Source organism: Haliotis rubra, unplaced genomic scaffold, assembly GCF_003918875.1.
Source record: "Haliotis rubra isolate DU_JTF1 unplaced genomic scaffold, ASM391887v1 Scf311, whole genome shotgun sequence".
Taxonomy (NCBI): domain Eukaryota; kingdom Metazoa; phylum Mollusca; class Gastropoda; order Lepetellida; family Haliotidae; genus Haliotis; species Haliotis rubra.
Window position 1 is genome coordinate 474,684 of NW_025766982.1, and position 14,612 is coordinate 489,295.

A 14,612-nucleotide genomic window follows, 5' to 3' on the forward strand; every position below is an offset into this window, starting at 1 on the left:
GCGTGCATGCAGAACTGCTGAGTCACAGGTGCTCTATCGCTGCAAGATTAATGACACTATTGTTTGCCATTGTTATCGGGATATGTGAAATCTGCCTTTTCAAGGTTTTAATGGAAGTATGACGAAGAACAGAAAAGGAACAAACGTGTCAGACTAATATTTTGTCCACAAAGTAAAGTAGTCTTTATGAAAAACCCATAAACATATGTAAATGTAACCAATAGACAATGATTAATTTCAGGAGCTGCGGTAATATGACTGATTACCTAGACTGTTCTATTGTAGACATGATTGCGATTCTATTTTATTTCTGTTTGCTGCGACTTTTCCTCTCTACTCCATCGTAGCTATATGTTCCGGGAAGCATCCCAGCAGCTTGTTTAAAGAGACAGATGGGGATAGGGAGGTCAGGCTCGGTAAGTTGCAGGATGCTTGTTATCGTATCCAATTGTGTAGAATGATTCTCAGATCGGTAATCACTGGATGTCGCTTATTTATAGATGGAATATTGTTGGGTGAGGCCTTAAACAACAAAATTCCCATTAAACGCTTGCCATTTCTACATATATGTATTTCCATACACGCACACGCACACACACACGCACACGCACGCACACACACACACACACACACACACACACACACACATATATATATATATATATATATAATATTATATATACTCATGCCAATAATGGTTGTCACCCCTTCAATTTTTAATTGAGAGGGTGTGTGGGTGGGGGTAGTGGGTGACAACCATTATTGGCATGAGTATATATATATACTACCCATCAAAAGTTTAGACTAACTAGTGTAAATATAGCCACTTACTTCAGGCAACTGTCCTGGAACTAGATGTTACAAAATATTCCATAACGTTTAAAGGTACTGTTTACGCATGAACTGATGTATTGTAGAACAAACTCGTAACGTTGAAAGATTATTGTCATGAGTTCAATAAATGATGAAACTCAGTGAAAATTGGCGAATTCTTAACAAAACTTTTACACCACTACGCAGGTGTTCACATGCACGATATTTGTACATGTTTTCAGCAATTTGATGCACGATCCTCGTGCAGTTCATCTGCATAAGGTTTGCAGTTGGTTCCCTAAGATAGTGGAGAAATTCATCTTCGATGTAACCCCATGTATATACATAACATATAGTGAGTGTTTTAAGTGAGTGTAAACTTTTGATGGGTAGTATATATATGGACAGACAAAGGAAGAGTGAGAGTGCGACAGAAAGACATACAGACAGTTAAATTATACATTTACTTAGGATGTCATATCAAATAAAAGAGGAAGAAAATAACGAACACAATAACACAACATATAGCATACGATGCGATGCATTATAGTGACAATACCCCCAGGTAGGTTTGTAACTGTAAACCCGAAAGGTCAAAGGTTGCAATTACCTTCGTCAGAAAGTTCGATGCACTTCCGGTTTAAAAGTGTCACTTCCGTTTCAGGAAAATACATATATACTTATGGAAACGAATAAGGGAACACATGAAAATACAAGTGTTCCTGTATTCTTTTCCAGGTTTCTTCACAATGTATGGATTCCACAGTGGGTGAAATTCTGGAAATAGATATAGGAACATGTGTACTTTCCTGTGTCCCCTTATTCGTTTCCATGGGCGGTGGGGTAACCTAGTGGTTAAAGCGTTGGCTCGTCACGCCGAAGGCCCGGGTTCGATTCCCCACATGGGCACAATGTGTTAAGCCCATTTCTGGTGTCCCCCGCCGTGATATTGCTGGAATATTGCTAAAAGCGGCGTAAAACTAAACTCAGTCAGTCAGTCAGTATTCGTTTCCATGAGTATATGAAGCGAAGCTGTAAAAGAGAAATATGCCCGGTTGTCAACGGTGTACTCAAGCTCTGGTGTTTCACCAAAGCGATAACCTCTGACAACTACGTCACTTCTGGTTTATTAAACTGACACGTCGTCATATGTCTGTTCAACGCGCCGTTAAAACCAACTCACTCACACACTAAAACAGTAATCTCCTTTGCTCATGCTTCTTCTTTCGCCACAGGTTCAGGAAAACATTTGCCTAAAGCAACGGTTCTTTAAAGCAGGGAATCCTACACTCCTATCAACCTAAATTAGAAAGTTATGCACACACATAGAGACACGGAGGGCTGGGACTACGTTAAGTTAGTCACGAATGATCATTCTTGTGGCCTTGACCTCAGTAAAGGTCACTGAAGAACCTCACTGGAAGCACGTTATGTGAACACCATACACTTGAGAATTTAACTTGAGATGGAATTTGACTTTCAGATTTTTTACTTTCAGGAACACCCAAAATGGCTTTCTTACCAGTTATCTGCTAGTTGGAGTTACAGTCACAAATATGCTGTGGAGATGATGTAACCTGATTAACACGACATCATCTTAGTGCGACGACTACAGCTCAGGACTCGTGGAACCGGTGCAAAGTGTTGTCCATTATACACCTACCCATGTCATGCACAGGTTGCTGATTTGTAAGTCGCAGCATACTCACTCCCCCCCCCCCCCTGTTTAGCAATACCTGTGTGCTTGCATTCCAATGCACGTGTGATTGCTAAGGTAATCACGCGCTACGCGTGATTGTTGTGTTTTACGTTTTTTCAAGCTTTATGACTACATCTTCCCGTTGGCCGCCAAGTGCATGTTGAAACAGCCTAAAAAACTAAACTGAACCCCCTTCACTGTTCCATTGCGTTTGCTAATTTTGTTGAGTATATTATGTTTTTGTACCATCACTGTCAAACAACCTTTCCCAGCCAGTAAATAAAATGTTTACATGCGTTTTTTCAGGAACAGAATTACAAAATAACCACACAGCACCTCAACAATCTTCTGTTTATTGAAACCAAATTATTTTTACAATACTCTATCAGAAAACAACATGAATTAAATCATTCAAATGTTCCTGTTGCTCATATTTGTTAACACTGCTTGGTACCGTTAAGCATTACAGTATCTAGAACTAGTACTTTAAGAGAAATGTTCATGCGTCACGGATCACATCTCTGTAACCGGCCGTTTCTCAAGGTATGCTTTGATTCTAGGGTTGGCCAAAACGTTGTCACTGCATTTCTTGACCAGAGGGTAGTCTTCCAGCTTGACCACTGACGACATTTTATCAGCGAGATCAAACACACTGGCGTCTGCAAGACTGATCTGAAAACAAGTACCATTAGATCTGAATATAAGAGTAGGGTAACGATGCTAGATAAATAGAGATCATTACATGAGCTGGTGTCATACGACTTATACGAAACGAGTGTGAAATTTTGCAAAACATAATTTTGCACGAGTTTCGTATAAGTCATGTGACACACTTGCTCGAGTGTAATAATGTCTTTATCATCCATTTTATTCATGTACATTTGTGCAGTAAACAAAGTAAGCAAGTGTGACGGCCCTCTTCATTGACGTCAAGTTCCATTGTTTAATGACATCACAGAACACGAAATACAGATACAATGGCTGCTGGGCAAAAGTGATATGTGCACATATGACATATACGACACTGGTTATGTTTCACCATATGGGTAATAAGGTGATATACGTATGTTTTTTAAATATTTCCAAAGCACCAGGTGTGTACTTTCTTTTACACGTCCCTATGTTTTCGATATACATGTTGTTACTTCAAATGATTTGAGTTACCTTCTTGCCAACAAAGAACCCAGTACTGCCACTTTTCTTCAGCAACTTCTCAAACATCCCGAAATACAACGGTACTTGGACTTCCTTCAAATCCTTCATCTTCTCAGCCTGAAAGGATAAAGCCGTTACATCATATATTGTTCTCGGAGCCACCGTCATGTTATAAATGAAGTATTGATAAAAGCGATGTTGTATATACTAATTGTAAAGCTGTAAATCTCATCTGATGTCACCTTTCTAAAAAGGCTGAGGGTTTCATTACTTAGCTACACAGCACCGATATAGAAAACATACATACCATCGATGGAACTCGAGTTTGGGTGATGAACCCATGGCGCTCAGAAACGACCTGTCTTTCAACTGTTCAACCCCATTTGAACATGTGTTATTTGAAAGTTCCTGCTTTAAATTTCTAATATGTTGTAAGAAGTCGAAGTAAAGTTTAGGAATATACCAAACTGATAGCATTCACTAGAATTGCCTGATTGCTTTTTTATAGTTCAAAGGTATTTTTCGCAAAGGCACTTGCGTTAATTTGGTGACGTGTTAGAATTATGATTACAATTTACCATCGACAAGGAGTTTGGTTCTGACAGTCCATGCAAGGATCATGTTTGCTGAGAATCCAGGGTCAGCAGATCCTGCTACGCCTGAGGGATGTAAGGCGAATAATATGCGGAAATCTCCACACACAAGGATTACTCTACCTTCACGGCTTCGTCTTTCTCGAAAACGGTTCGCGCGTAGGTCATGTAGATGTCCATGACCACACCGAGGACCTGGTCCATCTCTAGGGCCTCCAGATCGCCGTTACCATAGAAACCTGACACAGATGAAATAAGGAAATTCACATCTTCCTGTCTCTGTCTCTGTCTCTCACTCAAACAAGCACACACACATGCATACATACACACATACACGCACACATACATACATAAATACATACATACATATATACATGCATACACGCAAACAAACATACACACATACATATCCCTCTCTCTCACTCACTCACTCACTCTCTGTGACGAAATTGTCGACTCACCAAATATCTTTGCAAGATATCTGTATATGGCGTTACTCTGAGGATAAAATTTCCCATCAATCTCAAGGACGGGCAACTGACCCAGTGGTGTTTCTGTAAAACAAAGTTGTGAATAATTAGCATAGTGGATTACCTCGGAGCTCCATACGGAGTATAAAACCCAAGGTTAATAGTCGTATCCGAGTCTACGTACCCATTAATTGTTGTTGAAGACAGACATACTTCTACCAAAGTTACATCTTTCATTTATGCTGCTTGTGCTTCACCTGTCCAACTATTCTCTCCGCACTCATCGGCATTATTTAGCTATTATTTGTGAATACTATTCGCGTTGTGTCATTGATTCGTGGATTTCTCCGCGTATGGACTACTGCACTCTGCTGAACTTACATTCTATTTATATATTATATGATTATGTTTCTGAAGACCAGTTGTTACCCGGAACATCACAGGCGAAATACGATGTAATCACTATATATAACTAACACCATAAAGTGATGCTGTCTTTGTCTTCAATAATGTTTATAGAACAGCCAGCCATTAAATACATATACACGACGTAAAAAGTAAAGTATTTCTGTCTCATCGTTTATGTCTGATGATTGTGGGGCGGTGGGGTAGCCTAGTGGTTAAAGCGTTCGCTCGCGATCGTCACACCAAAGACCCTGGTTCGATTCCCCACATGGGTACAATGTGTGAAGCCCATTTCTGGTGTCCCCCGCCGTGATATTGCTGGAACATTGCTAAAAGCGGAATAAAATTAAACTCGCTCACACACTCTGATGATTGTACCAACTTTGACTCAGCAAACCGCTGTTCAAATGTATTTATCAAAGGTGTCTCTTTCACGGTGGGTGTCACCATACACAGCACAGCCATTAAACATGCAGATCTATCACGTTTTGTGAATTGCAACTGCTGATTTAAAAATGATTTCTGAATGCAAGGCACTCTTGAAATTAGGATGATTTGGTTGGGTTGTTGTTTAATGCTGTTGATGATTACCCCAATACGGATTCACACAAGCCGATGATTTCAACTTGAGAATCAAACTGTAGCGCAAATAGGGTTGCAAGACAACGAGAAAATTATCTTCCTATAACCGCGCAAAGTGAGCAAAGGTCGGCAACGTACTTCCCTCGCTGCAATTCGAAAAATATTGACGTCAAAATATAATATCGCCACCGTCAAAGGTAGACACCCATTTCCTCACAGGGTTGTGCTCTCAGACTCCCAACCTCATATTTAATAATTACTCACGTACAACATATTTAATTTAACCTTTTAAGCGGCTGATACGATGACATGTGTCAGAATAACAGGAATTACCATAATTTAACTTCTTTTGTTTGAGCAAAGAGCTACCAGAAAAAATACAGGTCATCACTAAGCTAGCGCGCTGGAGTTTCTTGGATCCTAGGAGTTTCGCTTCATTCATATACGTATACCTGTAAACGTGAATTTTCAGCACAGTGGGTGATCTCTCTCTCTCTCTCTCTCTCTCTCTCTCTCTCTCTCTCTCTCTCTCTCTCTCTCTCTCTCTCTCTCTCTCTCTCTCTCTACATCACATACATCCACACATCCTTCCATCCAACATCCACCATTCACCCACCCATCCATCCAATCACATCAGATCAATTCTAATCCGGATATTCACGTAGCGATGACATAACTCACACACGTAGCTGAAAATTATAAAACGGTTCTCATGTCCGGATACCTGTGAAGGTCCGGGTTAGAATATTGATCTTCAGTACGCCATGCTTGTCGTAAGAGGCAAATATAACGGGATCGGGCGGTCAGGCTTGCTGACTTGGTTGACACATGTCATCGGTTCCCAATTGCGCAGATCGATATGCTCATGCTGTGGATCACTGGATTGTCTGATCCAGACTCGATTATTTACAGACCGCCGCCATATAGTTGGAATATTGCTGAGTGCGGCGTAAAACTAAACTCACTCACTCTCATGTCGGGAAGGTTTAAAAACGCCCTAGCGAAAGTTCAATCCGATATTGCCCTTTTTCGCTGAGAAACCACACGATATGAGAATCTTCCACTTGATCAATGTACATACCCTTTGTGACATAGAGCTGTTTTAGACGAGGTGCACGTCTGTCAACACGGATCAGACAAAAGCAGTACTTACTTGGCTTCAAGGCCGGCCATTCTTCCCTAGGGATCCGTATGTCCTCAAACTCCTGTCCTGCTAGAACAAACATCAGACGGGGCAGTTCCCCAAAGGCCCTAACGTTGAAGTAACGGAATTTGTAAGTCGGCATGGCTAAGGTTCCCCGTGTACGCTACCTTCTACTGTCGTCGACTGTTAGCTCAGAACTGACGCCCGTATGCAGAAAGTGCTGCGTCACATGCGGTGTATCGCTGCAGGGTTAAAGATGCCACTGTTATCGTGAGGTCTGACGTGGCTTTCCAAGGTTAAGTTTGTGCTACGACAGTTTGTGTGGGGCGTATTTGAAGCTTGGTTCTGTATTTGAATGAATCTGTGGCCTAGATGGAAATATAAGAAAGACAAAAGCAACTAACCTGTCACACTAAGATATATAGTGTGACGGGTGTTATATAGAATATATCTGCATATCTGCCCATGAATGTATGTATGTATGTGTGCATGTATGCATGCATGCATGCATGTATGTATGTATGTACGCGTAACCAGTGTTTGGTCTTCAGAATATCCGTACACAACCCGGTTATATAATGGGTTATATATACATATGTACGTATGTACGTACGTAAGTGTGTATGTGTGTGTATGCATGCATGTATGAATGTATGTATCGAGAAATATCGTTACAGTAAATGTGTCATATCAGGAAATGTGTAAATTTCCTGGAATATTTAGGAAATGTGTACATGTATTATATTAATATATATTGATTTTGATATGTATCTATCTGCAAAATTTAAATGTAATTTAAATTTAGGAGGTGGCGTACTCTGACTGATCATAACATTCTAGACTTGACGAGGAATCCCTATTCATTTGGCTGTTTTGTTAATGTCAACGCTCTGCTAAATTAAGGGACACTGTGGATTGGGTGGTCAGTTTCGCTGAATTGCTTGGTGCTTTTCATCGTATCCCTATTGTGTAGGCTATTTCTCACGTGGGCTATCAGTAGATCGTCTGGTTCAGACTGGAATCGTTAAAGAAATATAGTTGGAATATAGCGGAGTGCGTTTTTAGAAACAAACACGGTGGAGTGCGTTTTAGTGTAACCAGATATTATCCATTTCGATATTCGTGTCGAATAAATAATCGTATATTCTACAGGGGAACTGGAGACTGATATTTGTATGACTAAAATCCTTGTGCTACAAGGGTAATTCTCACACTTCGTACCCCCATGCACATTTCTTTTGTAATGAAATGTTTTAACATAGGAACGAACAATGTAATCTAACCGGTGAAGATCCGGGTTAGAATTGATCTTCAGTAATTCATGAGGCGACTAAAGGGATCGGGTGGTCAGGCTCGCTGACTTGGTTGACACGTGTCATCGTATCCCAGTTGCGTAGATCGATGCTCATGATGCTGCCCACTGGATTGTCTGGTCCAGACTCGATTGTTCACAGACCTCCACCCCATGTCCCCCTGCTCCTCAGTTCGACTGATCGGATACATCTGTGAGATAACTCACACAGCCATCATACGATTGTTTGCCGCAGTCAAACGCAAGTACCCGTGAAGATCCGTGTTAGAATTGGTGTAAGAGGCGCCCAACGGCATAAGGTGGTTAAGCTCGCTGACTTGGTTGTATTCCAATTGTATCCCAATTTCGTACATCGATGCTCATGATGTCAATCACTGGATTGTCTGGTAGAGAATATATGCTGGAACATTGTAGGGGGCTCCATTTAACAACCAGCAAACAGACAACCAAGGAAACAACAAATACACCCACATATTCAACAAAAAACATGTACTTCCAGAAAACTGTCCGCCACACTTGACGAAAGACCTTCACATTGACTTTCAATATGTATGACTCACGTCACGATCTCGGCCCCGTCAAGAGAGAGATAACCACTATGTCACATTGAACTAAGGAAAATCCTTATCAAGTAACTTGCTAAAAATGTGGGACCATAAGATAAAACATTATCAAAGTGATAAAAAAGGAGATATGATATGACAACATATCATACCATAAGACTGACTGACTGACTGAGTTTGGTTTTACGCCGCTTGTAGCAATATTCCAGCAACATCACGGCAGGGGACACCAGAAATGGGCTTCATACATTGTACCCATGTGGGATTCGAAACCGGGTCTTCGGCGTGACGAGCCAACGCTTTAACCACTCAGGCTACCCCACCGCCCCCATACCATAAGATATGTAGCCCTTGCTGATACTTGATCTCCATGAATACAGGCCGTCTTAAGAACATGATTCGTGAGTGAGTGAGTTTAGTTTTACGCCGCACTCAGCAATATTCCAGCTATATGGCGGTGGTATATGAATAATCGAGTCTAGACCAGACAATCCAGTGATCAACACCATGAGCATCGATCTGCGCAATTGGGAACAGATGACATGTGTCAACCAAGTCAGCGAGCCTGACCACCCGATCCCTTTAGTCGCCCCTTGCGACAAGCATGGGTTACTGAAGATCAATATTCTACCCCGGACCTTCACAGGTTAACAACATTCGTATACAGCGCTGATCGGGTAGCCAAGTGGTTAAAGTGTGCGCTCTTCACCCCAAAGAACCGACTTATCAGTGTATGAAGGGCATCTCTGGGGTCCCCGCCTTGATGTTGCCGGAACGTGAATAGTGAGTGGGTTTAGTTTTACGCCACGTTTAGCAATATTCCAGCAATATCACGGCGGGGGACACCACCCATGTGGGGAATCGAACCCGGCGTGACGAGCCAACGCTTTAACCACTAGGCTACCCCACCGCCCCGAATGTTGCTAAAAGCAGCATACAGCCTTATTCACTCACTCACTCATTCGTAAACTCCCAGTTGGAATTAAGAAAAGGGACATGTGGCACGAACCTGACTCATTCATACTCGCCTAGGCTGTGCTGTGTACTGAGCCACACCCACTGTAAAAGATGACACCCACGCCAAACCGAAAAGAGTGTTCCGACAGTTTTGTATTTAATTTTTTAACAAATATTTGTTTCCAGTTGTTAGTAGAGCTGAATACTGGGTACGGTCGTAGATATTTTTCACCATATTTATTTAGTTTATCAAGTTTTTTCGCTTCGCAGCATTTCCTCACTGTTCCTAAACAGAACCACTGTTTGCTAGTAATAACTTTCCATATGAGAAATGTCAGTTTGTCTATCTGACTGCAGTGCATTTGTTCACATGTGAATTGATGTCATGCAATCCACTCCACTCCTTTTCTATTTCTTCAACACTTCTCAGCTTGCGAAATTTAAACAACGCAACTGGAATGAAATTCTATCGCTGTTCCATTGGTTTCTTTTCCAAATACAGTCCACTGTAACTGACACGCCAAACAAGCAGGCCATCACAAGATGGGTTTCAAGTATTTTAACACCAATTGAGATACTGACTCAACAACAAATTCAGAATCCTTTGGCCAGTGAAAAAACACCCATTTTGAAACAAGATTTTTGAACAAAATATTTAATATTTGTTTCTGGTTGTTAGTAGAGTGTTGGGTACCGTAGACAAATAGGTTTTTTTCGTTCATCGTAAGATATCAACATATTTATTTTGTTGATTAAGAATGGTTGCTTTTGCGTTTTTCGGCATTATAATTTTTAATCTAATATTTAATAATGGATTTCTATGGCGCCTGGTATCCAACACGATACTGTTCAACGGCGCATCAGAAAGTCTATCCCGGCTAACCCAAGCTGCCTGTTTTGCGCTCGAATGTTATAGTCACATGACTTATCCCACCGGGTATCCATTTGCTGATGGGTGTTTTAACCGTTCCTTTACTTAAGTATTGTATGCTGGTTATGGCCTTTCGCATAAAACGTTCCAAATGGGTTGTCTGGCGGGAGTATACATATTGAGCACGGACTTAAATTTGAAATAATGTCACGATTCCTTCACTTCCCTGTTAGAAAAGTATAACAATACAATTCTAATGAAATATAAACACTAATTGTATCAGGGTTTTTCAATACTTTCTATCTTAACTCACTCCAAACGGACCATCGCATAGGTTCCGAGAATGTTGACACCAAATCAGATACTGACACGACATATCCAGGGACTTTGTGCCAGTTAAATCGATCAAATTAATCGAGAGTAGAAACTTCAGAGCAACTGTTGGAAAAGTATAAAAGTAGTAAAGTGGGTGGCGAGAGAGACGCACAGACAGATGTGCGGAGTGCTGCAAGTTTATTTTCAAAATTAATACGTTATTAAAATGAGCTAGTTTATTTTCACACCATCAATAATCAGGATTGCTTTGTAAAATGATTTGAGATTGTTTACTTGCCTTTGTCTATGACTATGACTATTTTGTCAACCTGTATAATGAATGGTACAGGAAATATAAGACAACCTTGGGGAACACCACTTCACACACTATTTACCCTTGTTGACATGCCTGTATGGCAGTTACATACAGAATATTTAAGTGTGAACACTTCTTTTTTACCAGGTCTGTTCTTTAAAACTGTTCTTTACATGGGTGTTTTCCGTTTAATGAATCCGCCTAAATTGCAACACTGAATTTATGGTAAAGAAAAGACTGTGACACACTGCTACCGATACATTTCCTAGTCAGTATCTAAAATGTGGAAATACTGCTTACTTATATTTCCTTTTCGAACAAAACTGAGTTTCAAAATGAACCGATACAGGAGCATGTCTTTCTGTTTATTGTTAGAAAATAATTACAATATTCTATAACATATTCTATCGTTATTGTAGTAGCAGTAGCAGTTGCTACAGTGATAGTAGTAGTAGTAGAAGTAGTAGTCGTAGTAGTAGTAATAGAAGTAGTAGTAGAAGTCGTAGTAGTAGTAGTAGAAGTAGTAGTAGGAGAAGTATTAGTAGAAGTAGTAGTAGTAGAAGCAGCAGTAGTAGTAGTAGTAGCAGCAGCAGTAGTAATAGAAGTAAGAGTAAAAAGTCGTAGTAGTAGTGGTAGAAGCAGTGTAGTAGTAGTAGCAGTAGTAGTAGTCGAAGCAGATAAACCTTTGATCCTTGTACTAGTGGTAGTAACATATCCGCAGTAGTTGTAGTAGTGATGGTAGTAGTAGTAGTAATAATAGTAGTAGTAGTAGCAGCAGCAGTAGTTGTAGCAATAGCTATAGTAGCCGTAGCAGATAGACTCTGGATCTTTTACTAATGGTATTAATAGTAGTATTGGTAGAAGTAGTAGCAGCAGCAGCAAGCGTAGTAGTAGTAGAGGTAGCAGCAGCAGCAATAATTGTATTAGTAATGGTAGTAGGAATAGTAATAGTAGTCGTAGCAGATAAACTATTGATCTTTGTAGTAGTGATAGTAATATAGCAGCAGCACTAATAGTGGTTTGAGTAGTTTTTGTAGTAGTAGTAGTAGTTTTTGTAGTAGTAGTAGTAGTAGCTGTAGTAGTAGTTGTAGTAGTTGTAGCAGTAGTAGCAGTAGTAGTTGTAGTTGTTGGTGTGGTAGTAGTAGTAGTAATAATAGTTGTAGTTGTAGTAGTAGTAGTTGTTGTAGTAGTAGTAATAGTAGCAGTAGTAATAGTAGTTGTTGTTGTAGTAGTAGTAGTAGTAGTAATAGTAGTTGTTGTTGTGGTAGTAGTAGTAGTAGTAGTAGTAGTTGTTGTAGTAGTACTAGCAGTAGTAGTTGTTGTAGTAGCAATGCAACCTCAGAAGAAGCAATGCCAGTCGTATCAGTGATGGTGGAGGTTTCACCTTCTTGCCAACAAAGAATCCATTACTGCCATTCTGTTTCAGCAACTTCTCCAACATCCCGAAAACAGCGGTACTTTGACATCCTTTATCTCTTTCGCCAACTCACCCTGAAATGATGAAGACGTTACATACAGATAGAGCTGTACACACATAGGGTATCACCTCGATTACTGACTCACTCATTCACTTACTCATTCATTCACTTGCTCACTGACTCACTGACTCACTCACCTCACTCACTCACTCACTCACTAGCTCACTCACTCACTCAACGGAACACTGAGGGGAACTTGTTTAACCTTTGAATGGTGAACTTTGTTCATCGCCAGTCACTGAGAAACCAATAATTAATACCCATCTGACGTCAAAGTGTCACTAATACGCTTCAGTGAAAGAGTTTAAGGCCATCTGAGTTGAGGATGAAAATGGTTCATCAGGTCATTTTTAGGGTTGGGTATTGCCCAAATTTTCGTATTGCGATATGTTGTGATATCTGTTGGCGTATTGCAATATGTCTTGCAATATATTGTGAAAGTGTAACACATGGGTTAAGCCAATGAAATTACTGTTTCCTTTCTTTTGAAACAATGCCACTGGCCACCGTCAGGACTCAGATGTGATTGTACAAGAGAGCAATTAAAAATGTTTCCAAATTGAAGACTTCACTCTAAAATTTGGAAACCGAGAAAAAGCGTAGCAGCGGGGTCCGCCGTTTTGGTGTTTTTATCCTTACAACAAGTGCCGGTACCAATCTATTTTCTTATTTATATGGTTTTAAAGTCACGCAAATGCAATTATATGACCAATAAACATTCTCAAAACTAGTAATGTATAATAATATAAAGGAAATACAAATGTTATTAGTAGTTTTGACAACATCACGAAAATTACCGATCGTTTTGGGTGAACCGGTTCGTGAAAATATATCGTATTGTGAAGTTCGAATTGCAATATACCGTTTAACTGGTAGTATCGCCCACCCCTAGTCATTTTTGTCAATGGGTTGATAACATTTATGCCTTTATATCAACTACTGCTGATTAATTCGCCAGGTTATACTGAAATATTACTGAAATAAAGCCTTGATATTGTATGGTTCATTCTCTCCTTCAGAGTTTGAATTCAAATAGCAGTCTGATTCGCAAGCAGCTTGAGTTTCAACCTCGAAATTCTAGCCAGGCCTCATAAATTGCTTCAAACTGCAACTATCACATTTTAAAAATACCAGATGAAAGGTTAAGAGGTTTGAAAGTTAACAGTAATGTTTCTACCCGTATCTTCTATGCAGTTTTATCAGTAAGTGGAGTGCGAGTTTCAATTCACACCACTTTGAACAGCATTTCAGCCACATGTACGCGTCATGTCGATATCGGAGGAAGCTCGTGGTCGTGACAGACCATCGTGCACAGGACAAATCTGGAATTTCAGCGAACCTGTATCCCTGAGGGGCGGTGGGGTAGTCTAGTGGTTAAGGTGTTCGCTCGTCATGCCAAAGATCCGGGTTCGATTCCCCGCATGGGTACAATGTGAGAAGCCCATTTCGGTGTCTCCCGCTGGGCGATTATGTTGAACATTACCAAAAGCAAGTCGTAAAACCACACTCACTCACTTTATCCAGCCATATAGTGTAATTTACTTTCCTTGCTTCGTCATTCTCCTTAAAAAGGTCGCGCATCAAGATGATGACGTCTTGGATGACACCGAGAACCTGGTCCACCGCTAGGGCTTCCAGATCGCCGTTACCATAGAAACCTGATACGGAAAATATTTGATGATACACTATGTGTTAGTACATTTATACCCACCTTGTGATTCACATGATTCATAAAACAGAAACTCGTTATTCCGGACAGTACCACAAAGACACGTCTGGATTAAAGATATTTGGATTAACGAACTTCCCCTTCTTAGAAATTTCCCTCTATCTATCTATCTATCTATCTGTCTATCTATCTATCAATCTGTTCTCTCTCGGGATCAGGTGGTCAGACTGACTTGGTTGACACATGTCATCGTATCCCAGTTTCGTACAT

The 14,612-nt window shown here is 40.4% G+C and overlaps 1 protein-coding gene across 1 annotated transcript; it reads right to left on the minus strand.

The window, feature by feature from the left end:
- Positions 1 to 2,849: 2,849 nt before the first annotated feature.
- On the minus strand, positions 2,850 to 7,072 carry LOC124283247 (glutathione S-transferase-like). Its single transcript, XM_046719277.1, has 5 exons — positions 6,871 to 7,072; positions 4,722 to 4,814; positions 4,384 to 4,499; positions 3,677 to 3,784; positions 2,850 to 3,184 (listed from the first exon to the last, which is right to left on the minus strand). The coding sequence occupies exons 1-5, from the start codon at positions 7,001 to 7,003 to the stop codon at positions 3,026 to 3,028; spliced, it is 609 nt and encodes a 202-aa protein (XP_046575233.1). The 5' UTR covers positions 7,004 to 7,072; the 3' UTR covers positions 2,850 to 3,025.
- Between the last annotated feature and the right edge of the window lie 7,540 nt (positions 7,073 to 14,612).

Excerpts from the sequence above, each read along its gene's own strand:
- LOC124283247 (XM_046719277.1), bottom strand. The coding sequence starts at position 7,003 with ATGCCGACTTACAAATTCCGTTACTTCAACGTTAGGGCCTTTGGGGAA. Across the intron at positions 3,785-4,383 it reads AGAAAGACGAAGCCGTGAAG|GCTGAGAAGATGAAGGATTT; the intron begins GTAGAGTAATCC and ends TTATCCTTTCAG. Across the intron at positions 3,185-3,676 it reads GGTTCTTTGTTGGCAAGAAG|ATCAGTCTTGCAGACGCCAG; the intron begins GTAACTCAAATC and ends ACTTGTTTTCAG.